The 26669-nt window shown below is 41.2% G+C and overlaps 2 protein-coding genes and 1 long non-coding RNA gene across 3 annotated transcripts; 2 read left to right on the forward strand and 1 right to left on the reverse strand.

Annotated features, from left to right (window-relative positions):
- Nucleotides 1-1557: 1557 nt before the first annotated feature.
- LOC144461905 (uncharacterized) lies at nucleotides 1558-5282 on the reverse strand. Its single transcript, XR_013490487.1, has 4 exons — nucleotides 4839-5282; nucleotides 4626-4727; nucleotides 4324-4515; nucleotides 1558-4216 (listed from the first exon to the last, which is right to left on the reverse strand). It is a non-coding gene; the product is annotated as an uncharacterized LOC144461905 (long non-coding RNA).
- A 4658-nt stretch (nucleotides 5283-9940) lies between these two features.
- f7l (coagulation factor VII, like) lies at nucleotides 9941-16420 on the forward strand. Its single transcript, XM_033615620.2, has 8 exons — nucleotides 9941-10096; nucleotides 11995-12161; nucleotides 12424-12448; nucleotides 14005-14118; nucleotides 14193-14333; nucleotides 14518-14612; nucleotides 14881-15001; nucleotides 15656-16420. Exons 1-8 carry the CDS (start codon nucleotides 10009-10011, stop codon nucleotides 16201-16203), a joined length of 1299 nt encoding a protein of 432 aa, XP_033471511.1. The 5' UTR covers nucleotides 9941-10008; the 3' UTR covers nucleotides 16204-16420.
- A 629-nt stretch (nucleotides 16421-17049) lies between these two features.
- Nucleotides 17050-26596, forward strand: f7 (coagulation factor VII). Its single transcript, XM_033615511.2, has 8 exons — nucleotides 17050-17190; nucleotides 17286-17449; nucleotides 17556-17580; nucleotides 19504-19617; nucleotides 20699-20845; nucleotides 23079-23197; nucleotides 24141-24261; nucleotides 25249-26596. Exons 1-8 carry the CDS (start codon nucleotides 17130-17132, stop codon nucleotides 25866-25868), a joined length of 1371 nt encoding a protein of 456 aa, XP_033471402.1. The 5' UTR covers nucleotides 17050-17129; the 3' UTR covers nucleotides 25869-26596.
- The last annotated feature ends 73 nt before the right edge of the window (nucleotides 26597-26669 follow it).

Below are 26669 nucleotides of genomic sequence, written 5' to 3' on the forward strand. Positions count from 1 at the left end.
ATTGTAGATTCTCACTGAAGGCATCAAAACTATGAATGAACACATGTGGAGTTATGTACTTAACAAAAAAAGGTGAAATAACTGAAAACATGTTTTATATTCTAGTTTCTTCAAAATAGCCACCCTTTGCTCTGATTACTGCTTTGCACACTCTTGGCATTCTCTCCATGAGCTTCAAGAGGTAGTCACCTGAAATGGTTTCCACTTCACAGGTGTGCCTTATCAGGGTTAATTAGTGGAATTTCTTGCTTTATCAATGGGGTTGGGACCATCAGTTGTGTTGTGCAGAAGTCAGGTTAATACACAGCCGACAGCCCTATTGGACAACTGTTAAAATTCATATTATGGCAAGAACCAATCAGCTAACTAAAGAAAAACCAGTGGCCATCATTACTTTAAGAAATGAAGGTCAGTCAGTCCGGAAAATTGCAAAAACTTTAAATGTGTCCCCAAGTGGAGTCGCAAAAACCATCAAGCGCTACAACGAAACTAGCACACATGAGGACCGACCCAGGAAAGGAAGACCAAGAGTCACCTCTGCTTCTGAGGATAAGTTCATCCGAGTCACCAGCCTCAGAAATGGCAAGTTAACAGCAGCTCAGATCAGAGACCAGATGAATGCCAAGCAGAGTTCTAGCAGCAGACCCATCTCTAGAACAACTGTTAAGAGGAGACTGCGCCAATCAGGCCTTCATGGTCAAATAGCTGCTAGGAAACCACTGCTAAGGAGAGGCAACAAGCAGAAGAGATTTGTTTGGGCCAAGAAACACAAGGAATGGACATTAGACCAGTGGAAATCTGTGCTTTGGTCTGATGAGTCCAAATTTGAGATCTTTGGTTCCAACCGCCGTGTCTTTGTGAGACGCAGAAAAGGTGAACGGATGGATTCCACATGCCTGGTTCCCACTGTGAAGCATGGAGGAGGAGGTGTGATGGTGTGGGGGTGTTTTGCTGGTGACACTGTTGGGGATTTATTCAAAATTGAAGGCACACTGAACCAGCATGGCTACCACAGCATCCTGCAGCGACATGCCATCCCATCCGGTTTGCGTTTAGTTGGACCATCATTTATTTTTCAACAGGACAATGACCCCAAACACACCTCCAGGCTGTGTAAGGGCTATTTGACCAAGAAGGAGAGTGATGGAGTGCTGCGGCAGATGACCTGGCCTCCACAGTCACCGGACCTGAACCCAATCCAGATGGTTTGGGGTGAGCTGGACCGCAGAGTGAAGGCAAAGGGGCCAACAAGTGCTAAACACCTCTGGGAACTCCTTCAAGACTGTTGGAAAACCATTTCAGGTGACTACCTCTTGAAGCTCATGGAGAGAATGCCAAGAGTGTGCAAAGCAGTAATCAGAGCAAAGGGTGGCTATTTTGAAGAAACTAGAATATAAAACATGTTTTCAGTTATTTCACCTTTTTTTGTTAAGTACATAACTCCACATGTGTTCATTCATAGTTTTGATGCCTTCAGTGAGAATCTACAATGTAAATAGTCATGAAAATAAAGAAAACGCATTGAATGAGAAGGTGTGTCCAAACTTTTGGCCTGTACTGTACATCAACAAGACTCTACTACCGCGCATAGTTAATCTCGGTGTGATGCCCTGTTTGGTGAAGTAGTCTAGCATTATGTAGTTGTCAAACCCCGATGCGTTGTGTGCTATGAATGTATAATTTTTGTATTTTGGTTGCCTAAATTTTTGCACAAATAGATCGACACATGTTGCGCCGGAGGCCCACCATTTTTTGTTTTCAAAATCAATTGCACATACAAAATTGGCTTCGTGTTTGTTGTCATCGGATCGTGTTTCAAAGTCATAAAAGACATACTTAGTCTGTGGTTTTGACGGTTTTTCGGGCTGTATAAAGCACTGATGCTGTATGTCTGATGTTAACAGATCTCCGCAATGACCGCATACGCCTTTTTGACATTTATGCCCCACAGCATTTTTTCTGTGACTTACTGAGTACAGACGGCCACAGTCGTTGCAGTATTTAGTGCGGTCACACGGTGTAAATCTCTTGCGATGTTTGGTTTCTGTCACATCTTTGTGTTTGTTCAAACAAAACGCTGACCTACAAATTCGCTGACAGTCTGGACAGCGCGTGGGAGCTAGATCCTGTTGTTTGTGACACTCATCAGATAGACATACATTGCAGAAGTAGTTACATTTGTGATATGCCTGAGACGTATAACCCATGTAGCAATATTCGCACATGTATGCACTACCAAAAAAACCTGTTTTGTTCTGTATCATATAATAATGGTCTTCATACAGATAGAGCCAAATTGTTTTTGGGTGAGGTTGTTCTCGTGTCTGATACAGATCCAATTTTTTAGTACCACAATTGTGGTGAAAAACAAGAATTTTAACTCCCATGTGCTGCTCAAATTTTGTTATGTCTGCTAGCGACACTTTGTGATTTGGATTAAACCCTACTTGGGCATGGATTTGCTGCGCCTGTTTTTGAATGTCGGTCTCAGACATGTGTGGGTACATATAATGTGCTACACACATAGAGAAACACAGATTATTGTCTTTGTTTGACGAAGCGTAGAGACAGGCTTTTTTTTTTGAATGATCTGATCATACTGGATATTACCTAGTTTGCACCTCACACCTCCTCGTTTGTTTAAAGCGGCTGTGATGACAAACTCAAGCATATCATCCGATATCGTTCGGTCATTGCTTTGCATAACCTGCTCAATCTCGCTCAGAAATGTTTCTGCATTATAGTCGTTACCGGCGTTTAATACCGCGCACACGTCGCTGGACAATGATGGACCTCTCAGTACAACATTTAAAACGCCGTCTGGCGCTGCCAAATTTGTTGAAAAATCAATAATGTCTGATAATTTGTGTCTTAGTGTCACCAATGCTGTTTTCAAATCACTCGTCCTTATGCTGCCTAAATTGATATGCTGTCTAATTTCGACCCCGTTGAATTTTTTTTTCTCTGTGATGTTGAAGTCCCGCATCCCTCCCGCTCACCTAATACGGTCAGCCAATTCCCTACTGAATCGTTTGTCTTGTCTTTGTGTCATAGCGTCGCCCTTCTTTTGGCATGTATGATGGTGGGGGTTTGACTCTACAGTGCCGGTGACCTGATTGTTATGTCTCTGGGGTGTCTGATTACCTCCCATCTGAGGTGTGGGATTTACAGGACTCCAGAAAGTCTACTACATTTCCTTTCAGTATACCCAAATCATGCAAAAGATGAAGACTGTGTGCTGTGGTGAATTCTACATCCTCCTCTTCTATCGTATCAACCTCATTTTCAACGTCAGATAGGCTTTTGAGTGGTTCATATTCAAGCCAATTTTCCTCACTGTCTGAGTATAAACCGTTACACAATTGATCGGTTTCATCCTCTATATCTGACAAGCTCTTGAGAGGAGAGGAAAGTGTAGAATCATTGTCGCTATCGCTTTCGTCGTCAGTGATTACAATAGCGCATCGCTTGCCATGTTTTGATTTGCTTACGCATTTACGAGACATGATTAATCTATACTATAAAGCGGCACTATCAGACACAATGAAATGAGTAGACGAGTCTAGGGGCTCAGCTTTTTAAGAATATCGTCAAATTTAGTGTGTAGAAGTCCAATATCCCTATCCTATTTTGCTTGTAATATCCCTAATTCCCTTCTGAGATGGACAACTTCCTTCTCAATTTTGTGACTTTTTTCTCATTTGTTTTAATGAAATATTGCCTAGTTTTCTGGTTTCACTAATTAACATGCTCTTGGTTAATCTGCATATTTGTAGCTGGGCCTTATTGCGTCTCACCACACCTTCCTGTTGATTTTGAGCATAATTAAAAGTTCTAATTTGAAGTGGAGGGTCAACTCTGTGTACCAAAGATGTGGTGTATTTTGTCTTACTGGTTGTTGTCGCTGTCTGGGGATCATCCACGCTGAAGCTATGTGCGTCGTACCGCTGTATTTACGCCTCCGTCCAGTTCTCGATGTCTGACTCCTCAGCAGCAGGGGCGGAATTCAAAGAATTGTTTGTGATTGTTCCCGTTGCATCTCTCAAATCTTCATGGCCAATGTCCCCTATGTCCGGACTGTCCGTGATTGTGATTGGCGATGCAGGGGGTGTTGTGTTCTGCACAGGTCTTCCAGGTACTGATTCGTCTCTCGGCCTTTTAATCAAACGCAGTCTGTTCCTGCTGCTTGGTGCTCGTGGCGTTGTCTGAGATTCTCCTGTTTGACAAATACAAAAACACATACACAAGTTGAAATTAAAACATAATTATTTAAACAACCGTTTTATATCTTGTTTCACATATTTTAGATGAAGGGATACTGACCGTATGAGACCTTCTCAGATGGTTGAGTGGGCTTTCCAAATCTGCTCCCTGGGGTGATTAGCGTCACCAGATCTGTTAAGTTCTGGCTAGCAGAGTCCTCGTGACAGGTCAACTCTGGTAGTGACTCGTCTCTCGGCCTTTTATGTAGACGCTGTCTATTGTTTGATGCCCGCGGCGTTGCCAGAGACTCACCTGTTTAATATATGTTAATAATTTAAAATAGATAAAGGTTGGAATTTAAAACAGAATTATTTAGACAATAGTTTTTAATTTCACACAGTTTTAGAAAAAAGATTACTTACAATGGTTTCCAGGGTTTTTGGCGGGAGATCTCTTTTCAGAAACAGGTCGAGAGCAATCTTTGAGCCTTCGGCACGGGATTTCATCAAATAGATGATGTTCCTCTACAGAAAATCACAAACTTTTGTGTGTTATACAGAATATATACACCTCTTTTTTCTCCGGGACAATACAGGGATATATAATTGTATATGACAATGTGTGCAACGTATTACCTAAGAACTGTGGCCTTTTTTCCAGAGCGGCTGATGAATTTTCCCGCTCCTGGGATTCTTCTAAATATTTCAGAACTGTTTTGGAAACACTAGTAGATTTAAAAATCAGACACAGATTCTTGTAACATCTTAAATAGCATTTAAAAGAAAAAAGAAAGAAAAAAAGAGTTTTGTTTCTACTTACCAGAAACAAGAGCCATTTCTACAAATGTAGAGGTGAGCGTAAGTTGATGTCTAGCGAAAAGTGTTGTCTTCACACACGGGGGGATGCGATGTCCTTGCCGTGGGTCATGTCCTTAAATACCCCCCTACCCACCATTTGACCACCAATAAACTGCCCTGGGAGGGGTTTTGATCGCGTCACAATATGCAAATCTCAGATAAATACTTTTTACTTACTTCTCTTTAAAAACTGTGTATAATTTAGTAATTTAATTTATATCTTAAAACAAAAAACAAAAAAACAAACAAAAAAAAAAACAATAAGAAACCGTGTAATTTAGCTTATATTCTTAAAAACAGACCTTTTTTTCAAAAGAAAAAGACTTTTGTAGCCCTTAAAAACTTAAAACACTCTGTAAACACTCTGTGAAAAACCACCAAACGGCATCATTTGTAAAATGAGGAAACAGTTTGTTATGTCTGCAAACTTAAGCAGTTAAAAAACAAAAAACAATAAGAAGCTGTGTGAAATGTATGAGGATTATTGTTTTAAAAAAAACTGTATGTAATCTTAGCTTATATTCTTAAAAACAAAACAAAACAAAAGAAAAACAAACGGTGCAAGGACTTTAAACTGTGGGAATGAGGGAAAATGGTTAATGACATGAGATTAATTTAATAAAGAACTTTTATTTAGTTTTCCTCAAATAATAAGGAACATGGTATTGAGTTTTTAACTGCTTAAGTTTGCAGACATAACACCGTCATGTCACGTCACACACACACACACACACACACTGCTATACCATTTGTCACACACGCACGTCACATTCACATCACACGCACGTCACATGCACATCACACGCACGTCACACGCACATCACATGCACGCGCCTGCGCATGCACGTGTAAAAAGGTGTCTTTTATATACTACTCTCATATACTCTGTATACCCTGTATACCCTGTAAACTCTGTATCTCATATACTCTGTATAGGCTCGCTGCGAACAACGCTCGACTCTGTAGCTCCTCTTAAAAAGAAGTTAACAAAGCAAAGAAAGTTTGCTCCTTGGTATAACTCTCAAACCCGTAGGTTAAAACAAATATCGCGAAAATTTGAAAGGAATTGGCGATTAACCAAACTGGAAGAATCTCGTTTAATCTGGACAGACAGTCTCAAAACTTATAAGAGGGGCCTCCGCAATGCCAGAGCAAACTATTACTCAGCATTAATAGAAGAAAACAAGAACAACCCCAGGTTTCTTTTCAGCACTGTAGCCAGGCTGACTGAGAGTCAAAGCTCTATTGAGCCTTGTATTCCTTTAGCCCTTAGCAGTAATGATTTTATGAGCTTTTTTAATGACAAAATTCTAACTATTAGAGGCAAAATTCATGACCTCCTGCCCTCGGATGGTAGGCCTACCTATCTAACCTCAAACACAGCTGTAGAATCTAATATATATTTAGATTGCTTCTCCCCAATTTCTCTTCAAGAATTGACCGCAGTGATTTCTTCATCTAAATCATCAACGTGTCTCTTAGACCCCATCCCAACTAGGCTACTTAAGGAGGTCTTTCCTTTAGTTAACACTCATATATTAGATATGATCAATATATCCCTATTAACAGGCTATGTACCACAGTCTTTTAAGGTAGCTGTAATTAAACCTCTCCTAAAAAAGCCCACCCTGGATCCAGAGGTGTTAGCCAACTATAGACCAATATCTAATCTTCCCTTTATGTCAAAGATCCTTGAGAAAGTAGTCGCAGACCAGCTGTGTGATTTTCTCCAGGATAATAAATTTATTTGAGGAATTTCAGTCAGGATTTAGAGTGCATCATAGCACTGAGACAGCTCTAGTTAAAATTACAAATGACCTTCTGATTGCTTCAGACAAAGGACTCGTCTCTGTTCTTGTTTTATTAGATCTTAGTGCGGCGTTTGACACAATTGACCATCAAATTCTACTGCAGAGACTGGATCACTTAATTGGCCTAAAAGGTTCAGCACTAAGCTGGTTTAAATCTTATTTATCTGATCGTTTTCAATTTGTTGACGTTCGTAATGAATCATCCTTACGTACCAAAGTTTGTTTTGGAGTTCCACAAGGTTCTGTGCTCGGACCAATCCTATTTACTCTATATATGCTTCCTTTAGGTAACATCATTAGAAATCACTCTATAAACTTCCATTGTTATGCGGATGATACTCAGTTGTATTTATCTATGAAGCCAGAAGAAAGTAATCAATTAACTAAACTCCATAACTGCCTTAAAGACATAAAAAATTGGATGAGCACCAATTTCCTGATGTTAAATTCAGACAAAACTGAAGTTATTGTTCTTGGCCCCAAACAACTCAGAGACTCTTTATCTGATGACATAGTTTCTCTAGATGGCATTGCTCTGGCCTCTAGCACTACCGTAAGAAACCTCGGAGTAATATTTGATCAAGATTTGTCTTTTAATTCTCATTTAAAGCAAACCTCACGGACTGCATTTTTTCATCTGCGTAATATTGCGAAAATTAGGCCTATCCTGACCCGAAAAGATGCAGAAAAATTGGTCCACGCTTTTGTTACCTCAAGGCTGGATTACTGTAACTCTCTATTATCAGGTAGCTCTAGTAAGTCCTTAAAAACTCTCCAGCTAATTCAGAATGCAGCAGCACGTGTACTAACAGGAACTAAGAAACGAGATCATATTTCTCCTGTTTTAGCTTCTCTGCACTGGCTCCCTGTAAAATCCAGAATTGAATTTAAAATCCTACTGTTAACTTATAAAGCTCTAAATGGTCAAGCTCCGTCATATCTTAGAGAGCTCATAGTGCCATATTATCCCACCAGAACACTGCGCTCTGAGAACGCAGGGTTACTCGTGGTCCCTAAAGTCTCCAAAAGCAGATCAGGAGCCAGAGCCTTCAGCTATCAGGCTCCTCTCCTGTGGAATCATCTTCCTGTTACGGTCCGGGAGGCAGACACCGTCTCCACATTTAAGACTAGACTTAAGACTTTCCTCTTTGATAAAGCTTATAGTTAGGGCTGGCTCAGGCTTGCCCTGTACCAGCCCCTAGTTAGGCTGACTTAGGCCTAGTCTGCCGGAGGACCCCCTATAATACACCGGGCTCCCTCTCTCTCCCTCTCTCTCTCTCTCTCTCTCTCTCTCTCTCTCTCTCTCTCTCACTCTCATCCTATTACTGCATGTCACTAACTCGGCCATTCTGGATGTCACTAACTCGGCTTCTTCTCCGGAGCCTTTGTGCTCCACTGTCTCTCAGAATAACTCATACCGCAGCGGTGCCTGGACAGTGTGACGTGTGTGGTTGTGCTGCTGCCGTGGTCCTGCCAGATGCCTCCTGCTGCTGCTGCCATCATTAGTCGTTAGTCATACTTCTACTGTTATTATACACATATGACTATTGTCACACAAGTATACTGTCTGATACTAATACATACTTTCAACATATTGTACCACAGTAGCCAGAACTATAACTATAATATTATTACTTTCATTAATGTTGTTGTAAGCTACTGTCATTACCTGCATCTCTCTCTCTCTCTCTCTCTCTCTCTCTCTCTCTCTGTCTCATTGTGTCATATGGATTACTGTTAATTTATTATGCTGATCTGTTCTGTACGACATCTATTGCACGTCTGTCCGTCCTGGAAGAGGGATCCCTCCTCAGTTGCTCTTCCTGAGGTTTCTACCGTTTTTTTTTTCCCCGTTAAAGGGGTTTTTTTTGGGGAGTTTTTCCTTATCCGCTGTGAGGGTCTTAAGGACAGAGGGATGTCGTATGCTGTAAAGCCCTGTGAGGCAAATTGTGATTTGTGATATTGGGCTTTATAAATAAAATTGAATTGAATTGAATTGAATTGTATACCCTGTATACCCTGTATCTCATATACTCTGTAAACCCTGTATACCCTGTATACTCTGTAAACCCTGTATACCCTGTTTACCTCATATACCCTGTATACCCTGTATACCCTATAAACTCTGTATCTCATATACTCTGTAAACCCTGTATACCCTATAAACTATGTATCTCATATACTCTGTATACCCTGTATACCCTATAAACTCTGTATCTCATATACTCTGTAAACCCTGTATACCCTATAAACTATGTATCTCATATACTCTGTATACCCTGTATACCCTATAAACTCTGTATCTCATATACTCTGTAAACCATGTTTACCTCATATACTCTGCATACCCTGTATGCCCTGTATACTCTGTAAACCCTGTAAACCCTGTATACCCTGTAAACCCTGTATACCCTGTATGCCCTGTATACTCTGTAAACCCTGTATACCCTGTAAACCCTGTTTACCTCATATACTCTGTATACCCTGTATGCCCTGTAAACCCTGTTTACCTCATATACTCTGTATACCCTGTATGCCCTGTAAACCCTGTTTACCTCATATACTCTGTATACCCTGTATGCCCTGTATACTCTGTAAACCCTGTAAACCCTGTAAACCCTGTATACCCTGTAAACCCTGTTTACCTCATATACTCTGTATACCCTGTATGCCCTGTATACTCTGTAAACCCTGTAAACCCTGTATACCCTGTAAACCCTGTATACCCTGTATACCCTGTAAACCCTGTATACCCTGTATGCCCTGTATACTCTGTAAACCCTGTAAACCCTGTAAACCCTGTATACCCTGTAAACCCTGTATACCCTGTATACCCTGTAAACCCTGTATACTCTGTAAACCCTGTATACCCTGTAAACCCTGTATAGTCTGTAAACCCTCCACTACCCGACTGTTTGAATGTATCAGATGTCAAAAACATGAGAAATAACTCAAACATTGTGTTTGTGTCCACATGAAAGTTAGAAGAACACGAGAACACGATTAGAACATGAGAACATGATTAGAATTACAGGAACAGTGCTGTGGTCACTGTGGTCAGTGTGTTGATGTGTGTTCAAACAGAGGTGTGTGTTTGTGTGTGTGTTTTTCTGACCTTTGATCAGTTCAGAACAAACATGGCATCTGTCAGCAGAGAAACGAGGCGACTCTTCTTCCTACGACTCCTCATCGCTTCTATCCCAGCATGCACTGGGCTTCCTGGAGGTCAGTCCTCTCCTTTGTCTTCTTCTTCAACATCTTCATCTTCTTCTTCAGGTTTCATCCATGTAGTAAAGTCAGACATACGGTTGTTCTCTCCTCTGAGGGGGTCTCTGATCAGCCAGCCAAACGTTAGCATGCTAGAGTTACGTTAGCATGTTAGCTCTCATAAATTATTATGTATTTTGTGTTTCCTTAAAAAAAAAGGTCATATAAAACATATATTGTCATTGTTTTTGTTTAGTTTAAATGTCCTAGCATTAGCACTATTGTTAGCTCAGCATAAGTAAAGCTGAAACTCACTCCAAACTTCTGAATCGCCGTCTATGTCTCACATTAAGTTAACGTTAAATAATGAGAGAGAGCTTGCAGAAAATAGCTAGTTACCTAGCTACAGCTATTCAACAACAAAAAACTAACGATAATTTTCTCAATTAATCATTTGATTAATTAAATATGAGAAACAGTTTTAGATTTAAAACAGTCTAGTGTTGGAAAAACAGTTGACGAATCGGAGCTCTGTTAGACGAAGCTAACTAGCTATGTAGCTACATCTGTATAAACATCTGAAAAAAAACAGCTACTCACCAAACCAAAAAACTAATAATGGGCTTTCTCAAAAAATCATTTGGTTGATTAAACTTAAGAAACACTTTTAGATTAGCAGACATTAGCTCACTGCATCTATAAAGATCAGCAACAAAAACATGTAGCAGAAGTAAAAACAGGAACATCACCAGGCATAGCTAGTTTAAATTGTGAAAAAGTGATTACTTTCACAATAATTCTTTGAATCATTTAAACCACAAAATACAGTTGATCTGGTGTTGGAAATACACTCAAATAATTAGAGCTTTGTTACCAGAAGTAAAAATAGTAACATCTTAGCTAGCTATGTACATCTGTGAAAAAAGGTGATTATTTTTTCCATTAATCTGTTAATCATTGGGGTCGAGTAAACTTAAGACACAGCTCTAGATTTAATTCAGTTTAGTGTTGGAAAAACTGTTAATTAATGAGAGCTTTGTTAGCAGAAGTTAGCTAGCTAGTTAGTTAGCTAGCTATTAGCCCTTTTTTAACTTGTTCTGTAAGGTGACCTTGAGTGCCTTGAAAGGCGCCTTTAAATAAAATGTATTATTACTATCATTATTATTATTATTATTAGTGTTATGAAAAGTAGCAACAACAACTAATGATCAAACTTCAGAAACATTTTTAGATTTCAATCAGTCTGGTGTTTGAAGAACTGTTAAATAATCAGAGCTCAATAAATTATTTCATTGATTAAACTTCAGAAACAATTTTAGATTAGCAGATGCTAGCTAAAACGAATGATGTTCTTAATTGTTAATTTGTTCTACAAAATATCAGAAACAGTTGTAGATTAAAATCAGTCTGTTGTTAGCAGAAGCTAGTTAACTAGCTACATCTATGAAAAAATGTCAAACAAAATCTAACGATTTTCTCAATCATTTGGTCTACAAAATATCAGAAGTAAAAATGGGAACATTATTAGGCATAGCTAGCCTACTAGCTAACAACATTGGTGAAAACAAAAAACTACCAATGATTTTCTAGATCGATAGTTTGGTTATAAAACATCAGATTCCCCGTCATAACATCCCAGAGGACAAAGTGACATCATCAGAGGTCGCATGGAACATGAGTTCCCACATTCAGAACCATCAAATGAAAAACGACTCATTGATGATTAAAATAATTCTTACAATAAACTAATCGTAAATAGATCGAGCTGACCTTGATTCAGATGCACAGTCTCTCTGGTGGCCACAACAGGTATCACAACCCACAGATCACATCACGCAGGTCAACGTACAAACTTTCTGAACCATCTGTGAAGCTGAACTTCCTGGTTTCTTCTTCTTCTGTGTTTGTGTATGAAGGAGATGTGTTTATGAGCAGACCTGAGGCCAGCAGCGTCCTGCATCGCACCCGTCGGGCCAACTTCCTGTTTGAGGAACTGAGGACAGGCGACCTGGAACGGGAGTGTCTGGAGGAGAAATGTTCTTACGAGGAGGCGAAGGAGATCTTCGCCATGCCTCAGCAGCTGGTCAGTGGAGACGCTGCCCACTGCTTCTCACGCTGTCCTCACGTTGTCCTCATGTTGTCCTCATGTTGTCTTCAAGGTTGTCCTCACACTGTCCTCATGTTGTCTTCAAGGTTGTCCTCACGCTGTCCTCACGTTGTCCTCACTATGTCCTCACGTTGTCCTGATTATGTCCTCACGTTGTCCTCATTACGTCCTCACGTTGTCCTCACACAGTCTCTGCTGGTGTTGTCGATGTTAACTTGTGTTCTTGTTCTGTTGTCAGGAGGCGTTCTGGAAGATCTACACAGGTACTGCGCCTCCTATACCTGAAATCAAAGTCATGTGACAGATTAGTGTCAGACTGAAACAAAAACAACATTAAACTACAACCTTAAAGTAACAGTTCACCCGAAAACAACATGAACTTCTAACCTCCTGAGGCCAAATCACCTCTGGTTCTTGAATTGGTTCTGTTCAGGGTTCTTAGGATCTTGGAGCTATCTAGAAAAACAGCCGACACCTCCACTAGTTTTGATCAGAATCGTTACAATCAAGGACTTGTCATCAACAGAGTGTGTTGCGCGATGCTCAACGGATGTCACGGACATAACGGTTCTGATCCAATCTACTTTTGTTCAAAATGTTCTGAACAGTTCAAACTCAGGTTTAATAACTGGAACACCAACACATGTTGGTGGAGAAGGGGTGCCATTTCTATCGAATGTCGTGTTCACACCAAGCGCGAATAAAATCATTTCTACGAGTGAATTACACGTCAAGTCAATATAAAGAAACGATTTGATGTGAATTCCTGCTAGGCTGCACGATGGACACGATGCAAAAGACTGAAAATATGTCAATTAAGTGGCGTGAATGAAGCATGTAGCGCAATTTTATATCATATGCATATTCGCAAGAGTTGAAATATCTGAACTTCAGCGACCAATTCGTGCTGCGATAGCCAATCAGCACTGAGATCCTTCGGGGGCGTATGATGCTGAGGACGTGGCAGCAGAAGTTCATTTATTGATTCAGCGATTACATGCGTGTATAAAGTGAGTCAATTCAAAATATTCTAGTATTCAAACAATTGCAAGTAATGCATTGCGAATATTCGTGGGGTTTTTGTGTGCAGTAAAGACATTTCTCTGGGAGGGGCTCGGTAATTTCCGTCTTTTCTACTTGTCGTCATCCTAAACAATATCAAATTAAATGTTAATTTCTTTGTGGCTGACGGCGCAGAACTCACCACAACTTCATGAAACACAAGAAACTGAGCATAAGAAGAAATGCTTTCACTGGTTTAAAATAAATCGTGACTGAAATAAACACGCTAACCACAAATGTCTTTCCGACAGATGCTGAAAACTGCTAACCTGATAATATTTAGATGCAAAAATTCGTATCGTGTTTGGTATGAACACAACGTAGCAGTGTTAAGAACAGTGGAGCGCCTGGAAAATAAAGTTGAACATATCAATGTGTTCTGGTTGTCCGTCCTGTTCGTGAGGTAATTTCCTCAAATTTGGCACAAATGTCCAAAAACGATTAAATTTTGGTAGCCAGAGGTAAAAGGTCACTGTGACTTCACAACATATGTTTTTGGCCTTAACTAAAGAATTCATACGCTCATTATGAACGTCTGACAGGATCAAATATGCGCTCCGCTCTCCATCACGCCACTCAATAGAAATCTTTCTCTGGTACCACAGAGAGCCTCAGGACATGAGCACTGTGGTCATTTTGTTTTTGGGTGAACTGTTCCTTTAAGGACACATCTAAAAGTCAAGGTTAACCATGACCCAACGTACCATTCATGCTGTTATTGGGTGAACTGTTCCTTTCTGGGACTTCCTGTTTGCAGCACCGGATCACTGCCAGTCGTCTCCCTGTAAGAACGGAGCCACCTGTACTCGCCTCATCGACACCTACGTCTGCAAATGTGCACTTGGTTTCCATGGATACAACTGTGACAAAGGTACACGTTTGTACAAATGTTCGTGACTGTCGTCGAAGGAGTCCTAGCGAATAAAGTTTTTCTTCTCTACGCAGCCCGTTCCACCAACCATGGCTGTCGCTACAGAAATGGAGGATGTGAACATTTCTGCAGACAGTTTCCAAATCGTTCTCACGTGTGTTTCTGCGCTCGAGGATATCGTCTGGATCTGGACGCCAGCAGCTGCATGCCTCAAAGTTAGAGCTCGTTAACACTTTTAACGATTGACTAGTTTGACACAGCCATATGTTAGCTAACAACTACACATTAGCTTACAGCGACATGTTAGCTCCGCTCTGAACAGACAGGAAACAAGTCTTCTTCAGTAATGTTGTAGTCTGAAACCTACAGTGTAGTCAGTGAATGTTTGTGGTCTCTCAGGTCCAGACGAGGTGGTCTGTGGACGACCTCTGATGTTTTTCACCCCCCGAGTCATTAACGGGAAGACGTGTCCCAAAGGACACTGTCCATGGCAGGTATGTCCTCACATCGTCTCTGGCAGAGTTAATACAGATTTATCAGTCTCTCTGGACAAGTAAACGGTTTAATGTACTTTTGACATGTCCTCCTAAGAGACAAACGTCAACACACACAGACTGTAAGTTTATTACTCTACGTTATATTCAAGAACTCTGAACTGTGTGACGAAGTGTTTGAGACGTAGTACGAATGTTACTGAAAAACAAAATGGACTCCAGACTAATCATTGATTACTTTGTTCCTACTCTTACGTTGTCTTTTCAGGCTCTTCTGACTGAACGTAACGTTTTCACATGCGGTGCCATCGTCCTGTCAGATCGATGGGTTTTAACCGCCGCCCACTGCGTTTGGGGAAAAGCTGCCACCGACTTCAACGTCACCGTCGGTAAGACTGCTGCTGCCATACAGCTCCGCCTCTTTTCATCTTTACATTCTCATCAATCAGTTTTAACAACTCTGCTTTCAACGCTTTAAAATCTGTCGTCAAGAGGGTTTGTTTTTTTGTGCAATGATGATTTTTTTGTTTTTTGGCTCAATAATTTACGTCTTTTTTACTTGCTGTTTTTGACTTTTTCAAATTAAAGTTTAATTTTGTTTGTTGCTGAGAGCGCAGAATGCACCGCAACTCAATGAAACACAAGAAACTAAAAATAAAAAGGAACATGTTCACTCATAAATAATAAAAAACGTGACAAAAAGAAACATGCTCACCACAAATGTTTTTCTAACAGATTCTGAAAACTGCTAACATGATAGTATACAACATTTGAACTACGTATCGTTCACTAACTTTCAAATATGGTTGCAATTTTGTGTCATCGCAATTGTTTATATAATAATTTATTTTGACATGCAGTGATGACATTAGCATTAAATGTGTTGGTCCTGGGTGACATCATGCTAACATGCTAATGATGATAACCACTGTGACATCAAACTAAAGTTCGGTTGTGATTAAGGGAATAAAATCAATAAATGACTCAGTGAGACGTCTCTCTGTTAATAAAGATGAATGAATTAACATTCTGTCTCCATGAAGGCGAACACGACCTGAACGAGGAGGAGAAGTCCGAGCAGAAGCGACGTGTGGTCAAAGTGCTGATTCACCAAGGTTACAATAAGTCGAGCTCTGACAGCGACCTGGCCATGTTGAAGCTTCACCGTCCCGTCAAACTGGGACGCTACGTGGTTCCCATCTGCCTCCCTGCCCGCAACAGCACCTTCACCCGAACAATGGCGACCATCCGCCACTCTACCGTGTCCGGCTGGGGCCGCCTGTCGCGGTTCGGTCCCGCCGCCGGAGTCCTTCAGCGGCTGGAGCTGCCGAGGGTTCCTCTGCAGGAGTGCCGCCTCCACACCAAGCTCAACATCACCAGGAACATGCTCTGCGCCGGGCTCAAGTCTGGCGGCCAGGATGCCTGTGAAGGCGACAGTGGCGGCCCGCTGGTGACGCGCTACAAGAAGACCTGGTTCCTGACAGGTGTTGTGAGCTGGGGGAAGGGCTGCGCCAACGAGAACATGTACGGAGTCTACACCAGAGTCAGCAACTTCCTGGACTGGATCGAAGACATCCTGTCCACCATCTGAGACCAAGTCCAAACCGAGATGGCAGACTCAGAGATCATCGTATAAAGTCATCGTACAAGAACGAACATCAACAAGAGTGTTTTTAATGTGTACAAATAAATTTATATTTTGTCTGCACAGATTCACAGTGAGAGTTACGACAGATTATTTTAATAATGTTGATGCTTCGTTTGTCGCTTTGTTCTTGTAAAACAAATAAAGACAAAGTCAAACTTTACGATAATGTGGTCATGTTTTCATTTGTTGGTTACCTAACCTACCTAACCTATGTAACTTCAGTTTCCTAAATCTAACCTACATAACTTTCAGGTTTGGAAAAGAAATGTTTAGTAGGTTCAGTTTAGGAGAGTAACGTAGGTAAGGTTTGGGAACGTGAAGTTGCGTAGGTTTATTTTTAGAAAGTAAAGTTACACAGGATAATTTTATGAACGTAAAGTTACATAAATTCAGTTTAGGAATGTAAAGTTATGCAGGATGATTTTTTAAGAACGTAGAGTCATGCAGAATAATTTTAGGAATGTAAAGTTATGTAGGATAATTTTTGGAAAGTGAAGTCATGTAGGTGAACTGTAGGAATGTAAAGTTACGTAGTTTAGGTTTGGTGTCAGAAAAACACACTTGGATCAAGAAAGCAGGTAAAAAAACATTTTTAACGTTAAGGAGAAAAGGTTCTTTGTTTTGTTCCAAAGAGAGTTCTACAGAGAACGTCACACCAGGAACAGTTCTTGGTTTGATTCATTTCAGAGAAACAGATTCACCTTCAGTCAGACGGGTATTTCTACTGGGACCATGTGATCCAGGGTGGAGGGTGGAGGTGGGGACGAATCGGGGGAGGGTCGAGGGTGGATGGGGGAACTCCAGGTCCAAAGTCCGATCCGACCAGCAGCAGCAGCAGCAGAGCAGTGACTGTCTGCTGAACTCCAACGATGTGGCTAAGAGTCTTCTTCACCTTTGTCTTCATTTTCTCCAGCTGCCAGCCGGCGTCAGGTAAGTACGCAGAGTTCTGCAGTACTCGAGTATTTTTACTCTGACTGAAGAGGTGAAGTACTCTGTGCTGACCCAGTCCGTCCTCTGGTTGGTAGTCTTCCTGGATCCACATCGAGCACATGACATACTGGTCCGGACTCGACGGTACAACTCAGGCTGGCTGGAGGAGCTGCAGATGGGAGACCTGAAGAGGGAGTGTCTGGAGGAGAAGTGCACGTACGAGGAGGCGCGAGAGGTGTTTGAACATACCGAGACCACGGTCAGACTCTGTCACCCCGTCACCCTGTCACCCCCCCACCCTGCGACCATCACCGAATGAATGTGTGATGTCTAATGTCTGATGTCTGATGTTTCTGTCTCCTCAGGACGAGTTCTGGAAAACCTACAACCGTAAGAGTCCAATCATTTTATTCTGTATCTGACAGAGTGCTAAGCTAACTATTAATGAAAGCTAACTAATTTAATGTAATTTTAATTTAATTTAATTTTATATACTTGAAAAAAATTGAAATTGAATTTCCCCTCAGGGGGATTAATAAAGTATATAAAATTAACGACGGTTCCACTGTTTATATCTGACACAAGTATGATGATCAGACAGAATGCTAAGCTAACTGCTAATCAGGGCTAATTAAGGTTCCAGTGTTTATTTCTGACACCAGTATAATGATTGACAGAATGCTAAGCTAACTGCTAACCAGGGCTAACAACGGTTGTACTGTTTATGTCTGAGACCAGTATGATGATCTGACATAATGCTAAGCTAACTGCTAATCAGGGCTAACAACAGTTGTACTGTTTATGTCTGAGACCAGTATGATGATCTGACATAATGCTAAGCTAACTGCTGATGAAAGCTAACAATGGTTCCACTGTTTAGATCCATCACAAGTATGATGATCTGACAGAATGCTAAGCTAACTGCTAATCAGGGCTAATGATGGTTCCACTGTTTATATCTGTCATCAGAATAATGATCTGACATAATGCTAAACTAACTGCTGATGAAAGCTAACAATGGTTCCACTGTTTAGATCCAACACAAGTATGATGATCTGACATAATGCTAAACTAACTGCTAATCAGGGCTAATGATGGTTCCACTGTTTATATCTGTCATCAGAATAATGATCTGACATAATGCTAAACTAACTGCTGATGAAAGCTAACAATGGTTCCACTGTTTAGATCCAACACAAGTATGATGATCTGACATAATGCTAAACTAACTGCTAATCAGGGCTAATGATGGTTCCACTGTTTATATCTGTCATAAGAATAATGATCTGACAGAATGCTAAACTAACTGCTAATCAGTGCTAATGATGGATCCACTGTTTATATCTGTCATCAGAATAATGATCTGACAGAATGCTAAGCTAACTGCTAATCAGGGCTAATGATGGTTCCACTGTTTATATCTGTCATCAGAATAATGATCTGACATAATGCTAAACTAACTGCTAATCAGGGCTAATGATGGTTCCACTGTTTATATCTGACACAAGTATGATGATCAGACAGAATGCTAAGCTAACTGCTAATCAGGGCTAATGAAGGTTCCACTGTTTATATAAGATGCCAATATGATGATCTGACATAATGCTAAGCTAACTGCTGGTGAAAGCTAACAATGGTTCCACTATTTAGATCCAACACAAGTATGATGATCCAACAGAATGCTGAGCTAACTGCTAATCAGGGCTAACAGTGGTTCCACTGTTTATCTCGGATGCCAGTTAAATGATCTGACAAAATGCTAAGTTAACTGCTAATCAGGGCTAATGATGGTTCCACTGTTTATATCTGACACCAGTATGATAATCGACATGCTAAGCTAACTGCTAATCAGGGCTAACGATGCCTCATCATGTATGTACAAAATGCTATGAGGCTACTTTACCCGTTCTGAAGACATGATGATGGCCCATTACACGGCCAGCTTCAGGAAGTTCACCAGTATCGTTGGCTTGTTAACAAATGCACGTGCAGAAAGATTTTTGCGACAGTTTGAACAGACAGTACTGTTTTTGTCTGTAGGGGGAGCGCGTGAGGTAAAAAGAGCAATCCTACTTTGTGTTGCTTTAAGGCAATTTTCTCAAATTTGGCACAAACATCCACTTTCAGTCAAGGATGAACTGACTGGAATCTGATGGTTGTTTGGTGGTCAAAATCAAGGTCACTGTGACCTGGTTCGCCTCATTCTTGTGAATGGGATAGCTCAAAAACACCTCAAGGGAGTTTCCTCAAACAAAATGAATTGATTAGATTCTGGTGGTCAAAGGTCATGGCAATCTTGTTTCTGTCCCTCAGTCCCCGACAGTTGTGAGTCTGACCCCTGTGTGAACGGAGGCAGCTGCTCCACCCAGGGGTCGTCCTACACCTGCTTCTGTCTGCCGCAGTTCAGTGGACTCAACTGTGAGCTTGGTGAGCAACATTCACACGTTCACCCATCACCTGACTGTGATGTCAACATTCACACGTTCATCCATCACCTGACTGTGATGTCAACATTCACACGTTCATCCATCACCTGACTGTGATGAAAATATATTACCAATGTATGGTATTATTAGTGCTATTATAGTGTATTAGTATAATTATAGTGTTATTAATATATTATGATATGCATATATAATTGGTGTGTGTGTGTGTGTACATGTATGTGTATTATTGTTGTTGTTATTGTTGTAAGTGTAGTTATGCTAGGAATGTATGACTGTATGTATTTATGTCTTGAATGTTATCATTTATGTTATATTTTATGTACTTTATGGACCCCAGGAAGATTAGTGGTCGCCAAGGTGGCAGCTAATGGGGATCCATCCAATAAATAATAAAACCTGACTGTGATGTCAACATTCACACGTTCATCCATCACCTGACTGTGATGTCAACATTCACACATTCATCCATCACCTGACTGTGATGTCAAAATTCACACATTCATCCATCATCTGACTGTGATGTCAAAATTCACACGTTCATCCATCACCTGACTGTGATGTCAAAATTCACACATTCATCCATCATCTGACTGTGATGTCAAAATTCACACGTTCATCCATCACCTGACCGTGATGTCAAAATTCACACATTCATCCATCATCTGACTGTGATGTCAGAATTCACACATTCATCCATCATCTGACTGTGATGTCAAAATTCACATGTTCATCCATCACCTGACTGTAATGTCAAAATTCACACATTCATCCATCACCTGACCATGATGTCAAAATTCACACGTTCATCCATCACCTGACTGTGATGTCAAAATTCACATGTTCATCCATCACCTGACTGTGATGTCAAAATTCACACATTCATCCATCACCTGACTGTGATGTCAACATTCATACATTCATTGTGATGTCAACATTCACATATTCATCCATCACCTGATTCTAACATCAACATTCACACGTTCATCCACCACCTGACCATAACCGTGTGTGCCAAATTGATTGATTTATTTGTTTGTTTATTTTAAGCGTGTTGTTTTCAGAGTTCACGGTGGTGGCCGAAACCTGCCTGCTGGAGAATGGAGGCTGCAGCCATTTCTGTGATGAAGACGAGGGAGGACGAAGACTGAACTGCTCGTGTGCAGAAGGTTACTTCCTGGATGTTGACGGTCAGAGCTGTGTGGCAGACAGTGAGTCAGCTGATTTCACTCAGACTCCGATTAACCCTTTAAACTCATCCTGGACCCATAGTGGTGTTCCTGCTTATTGTGATGTCACTTCCTGGAGTTTCTTCAAACACTTCCTGTCTCTAAAGTCTGTGCGACCTGAGGTCAAAGATGGTGGAAGTCAATGAACCAGAATAACTGATTAAAGTATTGAAATTAAGGCATGTAAAATGTTACCACCAGGGCCATAACCAGGGTTATGAAACTAGTGAGGCACAAACCATGCGAGCGTGCAAAGCGCGAGAGCAAAAAAATTTTAAGCACTTATTTATGAATAAAAAGTAAAATAAATAGTGTTTTAAACTGTGCAATTACACAAATACACAATCACATAATGTTGTTGACTGGATTCTTTATTTTTTCTTACTTTTGGCACTCTCAGATATAGATATATAGGCTACTGTTGACCTTTTGGAGGGCTGGCTGGATCCTGTCTCCAGAGGGTTCAACTCACTGAAAGTACATAAAAAGGACAGACAGACAGACAGACTTATGATCAGTTAATGCAAATGTGACAAACAATACTGTTTTTTTTCATCTCAATTTTAACCAGGTAAGCATTTGAGAACAAATTCTTATTTACAAAGGCTGTCTAACAGTATTACCTTTCGGAAGGCCAGGTGGATCCTCCTGTGTCCAGAGGCATCCCACCGGCTTCGCGTCGGGGTTCCATACATCCTGTCGGGGTTTATTTCTCCATAACAACCTCCGAACTATACATTATCCCTTATAGAGATAATTCATAACACCTCACAGGTGTGGCATATCACAATGCTGATTAGACAGCATGAATATTGCATAGGCTGGCCACAATAAAAAGCCACCCTGAAATGTGCACTTTTGCTTTATCGGGGGGTCTGTGGGAGTCACAGATAAGATAAGATAAACTTTATTGTCCCCCGAGTTGAAATTTGTCTTGGGCAAGTACATACAGCTGCTGCAAAATAGTGTTTTCTTTTTGCTTCAACAAAACTATTATCATGACAGATGCGCAAACTGGCGAGTAGCCTATGTTCGTAGTTCGTTCCTTACCTCTCATTTAGGTCTCAGCACACGCGGAGAATCTCTTCTTCTTCACCCCAAAACATGTCCAGTCAGTGCCGGTACACGTGACGCGCTGCAGCATGACGTGTAAGGCTAAAGGTTATGAGACCTCATATGCAGAAACACAACTCCTTTTTTTTTTTTTTTTTTAGAAACACAACTCCTAAATGTCGGCTGTCGCGGTTAATATAATTTGTGATCTTTCTATGAATTAGATTTTAATATTTTTTTTGTAAAATGTATATTTTTATAAAAAATCCCAGGAAATAGTAACCGAGATATTTACCTCTGGTACCTCATAGCTAGTTACGGCCATGGTTACCACACGACTATAGACAACAATGAAAAATACTTTACAGAAAAACATTTACAAAACATTGAAAACAAAACTTTACAGAAAAACTTTTAAATACACACACACACACATATATATATGTGTGTGTGTGTGTGTGTATATATATATATATATATGGAACAACTTTTTAAAAATACTGAAAAAAAAACTTTATGGAAAAACTTAATCAGATTTCATTAAGTAAAAAGACAAAACATATTAATGCAAAAAAAAAAAGATCCAAAAGATTTTTAAATGAAGAAACATAAACAAAATATTTCTGAACACTTTGTAATTTATTTGAACTCTGTTTGTTATTTAGTTTTTTAATATGATCATTTTTATGAGCAGCGTGAAAAGATGTTTTTATTGATTCTTCATTTATTCCTGTGGCAACACCGCATTTTTGCGTGTTTTTGCACCCCACTTAATGTAGCGTGGTGACGTCATTACGATCGTACAACATGATGACGTGGAAAACAGAAGTCTGAGCGTTCTGCTGCAGGAAGAATAAATGTTGAAGCTGTTTCTAGTTTTACAGTCATTTAAACAGGATCATGGAAAAACAAATTCATCTAATAAAACAAAACGTCTGGTCTGATGTCTGTCTGTCAGAAAAAGCTGACGGTGAATCCCCCTCTGTGTGCTGAACTGACCTTTAGACTGACCACAGATCTGTTTACTGTCAGTAAACTAAACCGACCTCACACTGACCTCAGCCATCGACTCACTGCGTCCAGAGACACACAATGGACAGATGGACGGACGGATAGCTCATTAGAAAATTAACATTAATGACATCTCTCTTTGTGGTTTCAGAGACAATAGCGTGCGGCATGGTCCCCGTCCTGGACACAGGAAACAAAGCCGGCCAGCTTGACGCTCGAGCTCGAATCGTTGGAGGGACAGAGTGCCCCAAAGGTGAATGCCCCTGGCAGGTATGCTAACGTTAAAGGGACAGTTCACCCGTTTACTGTACAGCCTGTCAGCGCTTCTCAAAGTCAAGGACACTTCCTTGATAGGATGGGTCCTTCCAAACTGAGGTCCTACAGAGACTATGCAAGACTCCTTCCTAATGTTCAGTGAACACACATTGGAACAGGCTAGCAAGTGCCCAGGTGTTTGTCACTGAAGAAGCCACGCCTTCAATTCAGGCAAATTATTCACAGAGAATTGTGAGTACTCTGAAGGACAGACTCAGTCCTCTGTAGAATTGGAAGGATCCTTGATGTTGGAACAGTCTTTTGGGGGTTAACCCTCCCCAGAGTCAAGAAAAGATCCTTAAACATCTGAATTTCAAGGAGGCTATGTCATCCAGTCCCCTCGAAGGACTGTTCCAATGTCAAAGATCCTACCGAGGACAGAGTCCTTCCTTCAGAGGTTTCCAAGGATGCATGTGTGTATCCTCAGCATGCATAATGTACCTACAATTCTTAACACACAATTTGCCTGAATTGAAGCCGGGGCCTCTTCAATGACCTGGGCACTCGCTAACCTGTTCTAAGGAGGAGTCTTTCCTTGCCTCTGTAGGACCTGACTTGGAAGGACCTGTCCTACCAAGGAAGGATTCTTCCTCAACTTTGAGAAGCACCTTTTGTGTCTTTATTTTTTTCCCTCGGTGGGTTGAGGTGATCATTGGTCATCAGGAGGAATCATTGAGGTAAGTTCTGAAACTACATCTCTGGACTTCTGCCTGAACCAGATTCTGATAGAAAGGCCGACATTTCCAAGAGAAATAAGTCAGTTGTTTCTGTTTTAGATGATTTTGACATCAGAGGTTAGAGTGATGGAGACATGACTGGGTTGATAAAGCATGTCTGTATGTTTGGTGGCGCTGTCTTCATGGCTAAAATCTAACACGCATTGCATGTTGTGTTTCAGGTGCTGCTGGTGTACAAAGGTAAAAGTTTCTGTGGAGGAGTCATCTATCAACCAACATGGATCATCACAGCGTCTCACTGCCTGGAGGACACTGACGCTCAGTTCCTGAAGGTGGTCGCAGGTACCAGCCTATAGAGACAGAGCGCAATGCGTCATAATCTGAAAGCCACGCCCCCAAAGGGCAAACGAGGCCCACTTTCCCCTCCGCTTCATCGCTCATTTCCTGTCATTCTGCCTCCGCAGCCGCGCCTTCAGGTCTCCATTACTGAATTGCTAGCTAGCTAGCTAAAATTATCAGCTATAGCTAGCTAAAAATTAGCTAATAATAAGATGGCAAAGGATTATTTTAGCACGCGATGCCTACCAGAGAGGTAACAGTATATTGATAAGCTTAATGTTGCCGGTCTACCTCAGTGTCCCTTCCCCTTACCTTGCTCTTCTTGGAAAAAAACATGATGTGGAGATTGTTTTTTCAGAAGATGAACATTTGGGCATGCTCAGCCCTCAGCCTGCTCCTGCTACCGGCACACGTTGTTGTTTTGAGACATGTCTCTACATGCTGGTAGATTGATACAAGGGCTAGAGCGGACTGCTGGAATGGACTGCTTGAATCGCGGCGCGCTGGGCACAGTTACAACAGAAGTTGCATTCATACTGTCAATGCTTTAGCTTAACATACATAAATGCAGTTAACTGTTACTCTAACAAATACATTTGGAGGGTTTGACAAAGCGTTTGCTGCTCACATAGACATATTGAGTGTCAGGATCCCACAATTTCTTCCCTGTTGAAGCCTCACATTTTATTGCTTGTATCCACTTTTGTCTTCTATAAGGTTCTGTTTTTCTGCTCAGCAGCTGATAAAAGCTAAACTCTGGGTTTTAATTGGCTGTGCAGCCCACCACACAGCAACTTTTCAGCATTTGGACTTAGGGAAAACTCAACAGGCTGGAATTGCAGGTGGAAAGTGTGAGGGGAAAGCAGGCCTCCTTTCCCCAAAGGGGATGGCTTTCAGATTATGACACGTTGCGCTCTGTCTCTATAGTGGTTAGACACTCCTCCTGTCTTTTAAAAAGTCATCTGACTCAACTTCCTGTTTGTCTGGCAGGGGAGCACAACACAGAGGTGAATGAAGGCACGGAGCAGCACCTCCAGGTTGCTGAGATCATCATGCATGAGAACTATGTCAAGAGGACCGCAGACAACGACATCGCCCTCCTCCGCCTGGCGTCACCCATCGTCTACACGACATATGCCGTCCCGGCCTGTCTGCCAACACGCCCGCTGGCTGAGCGTGAACTCTGGGCCATCAGCACACACACAGTGAGCGGCTGGGGAAGGCGGGGTGAGAACGGGCCCACCTCGCACATCCTGCGGCGGCTCCAGGTCCCACGGATCCGGACGCAGCAGTGCTTGGAGGAGAGTGGCGTGGTGCTTACCGAGAATATGTTCTGTGCCGGATACATTGAGGGCCGGGAGGACTCATGTAAAGGCGACAGCGGCGGCCCCCTGGTGACGAAGTACAAGAAGACGGCATTCCTGCTGGGGATTGTCAGCTGGGGGAAGGGCTGTGCCCGACCGGGCAACTACGGCATCTACACCCGGGTGTCCAACTACCTGGAATGGATCCACAACCAAACAGTAATGCCGCCACACCTGCCGACTCATGTGCCACTGCACCTGCCGCCGAACGCCACCGAGGCTTTGATACACAACCTGACGACCTGAGATTCATTCTGTGGTTTTAATACGCAGATCTTTTACTATAGTAAAAATACTTCACAGTACAAATACTCTATTACAATTCTGAAGATAATAATCTGAAATAAAAGTACAACTACCACACCGTACAAATACTCTGCTACTGCAGTAAAAGTTTTTATAATATAAATAATATTGTTGATTATATTTTGTATCAATGATCTAAATCTGTAAAATAAACGTATTGCAGTAAAAAAGGATACAATAGCTGTAAATACTAGAGTATAAGTAACATGAAACCTGTACTCATGTACAGTACTCGAGTAAATGTAGTTGATAAGTATTGATCATTTATATTTTAATATCTGTGCATATCTGTGGATCAGTGACGGAGTATCAGCCTGTAAATCTAGAACTACGGTGGCCCCAGTGTTGATCCCTGTGGGACACCATGAGGAAACTGTGACATCATGCACATCTTTACTCTGAATGTGACATTATGGCTGTTGTGAGGCGTTCAGTGACCTTCATCTGAGCATCTTACAGTTACTGTGATTGTCTCCTAACATAAGCGTAATGGAACAATTTATTGACGTCATGTTCAGGTGTTTTCTCACATCAAACTCTCCAAACTATTGTTGAAATTATATTTTAATTATATGATGACATTACAATCGTTGTTTTCAGACCCTGAAATGTAAAAACTGTCCTGATTCTGTTTGATGACAATAAACTGAACGTTTATGTGTTTGAAATTCTGTTTCTGGTCAGTGGTGATGCGTTCACTGACCTGGGTAAAGGTCAGTAGTGGAGATGTGTTTACTGACC

This window comes from Epinephelus lanceolatus, chromosome 24, assembly GCF_041903045.1.
Source record: "Epinephelus lanceolatus isolate andai-2023 chromosome 24, ASM4190304v1, whole genome shotgun sequence".
NCBI classification, from domain to species: Eukaryota; Metazoa; Chordata; class Actinopteri; order Perciformes; family Serranidae; genus Epinephelus; species Epinephelus lanceolatus.

Coding starts and splice junctions, on each gene's coding strand:
- f7 (XM_033615511.2), top strand. CDS start 17,130: ATGTGGCTAAGAGTCTTCTTCACCTTTGTCTTCATTTTCTCCAGCTGC. Junction 17,581..19,503: donor GTTCTGGAAAACCTACAACC/GTAAGAGTCCAA, acceptor TCTGTCCCTCAG/TCCCCGACAGTTGTGAGTCT. Junction 20,846..23,078: donor TCAGAGCTGTGTGGCAGACA/GTGAGTCAGCTG, acceptor TTGTGGTTTCAG/AGACAATAGCGTGCGGCATG.
- f7l (XM_033615620.2), top strand. CDS start 10,009: ATGGCATCTGTCAGCAGAGAAACGAGGCGACTCTTCTTCCTACGACTC. Junction 10,097..11,994: donor ATGCACTGGGCTTCCTGGAG/GTCAGTCCTCTC, acceptor TTGTGTATGAAG/GAGATGTGTTTATGAGCAGA. Junction 15,002..15,655: donor CGACTTCAACGTCACCGTCG/GTAAGACTGCTG, acceptor GTCTCCATGAAG/GCGAACACGACCTGAACGAG.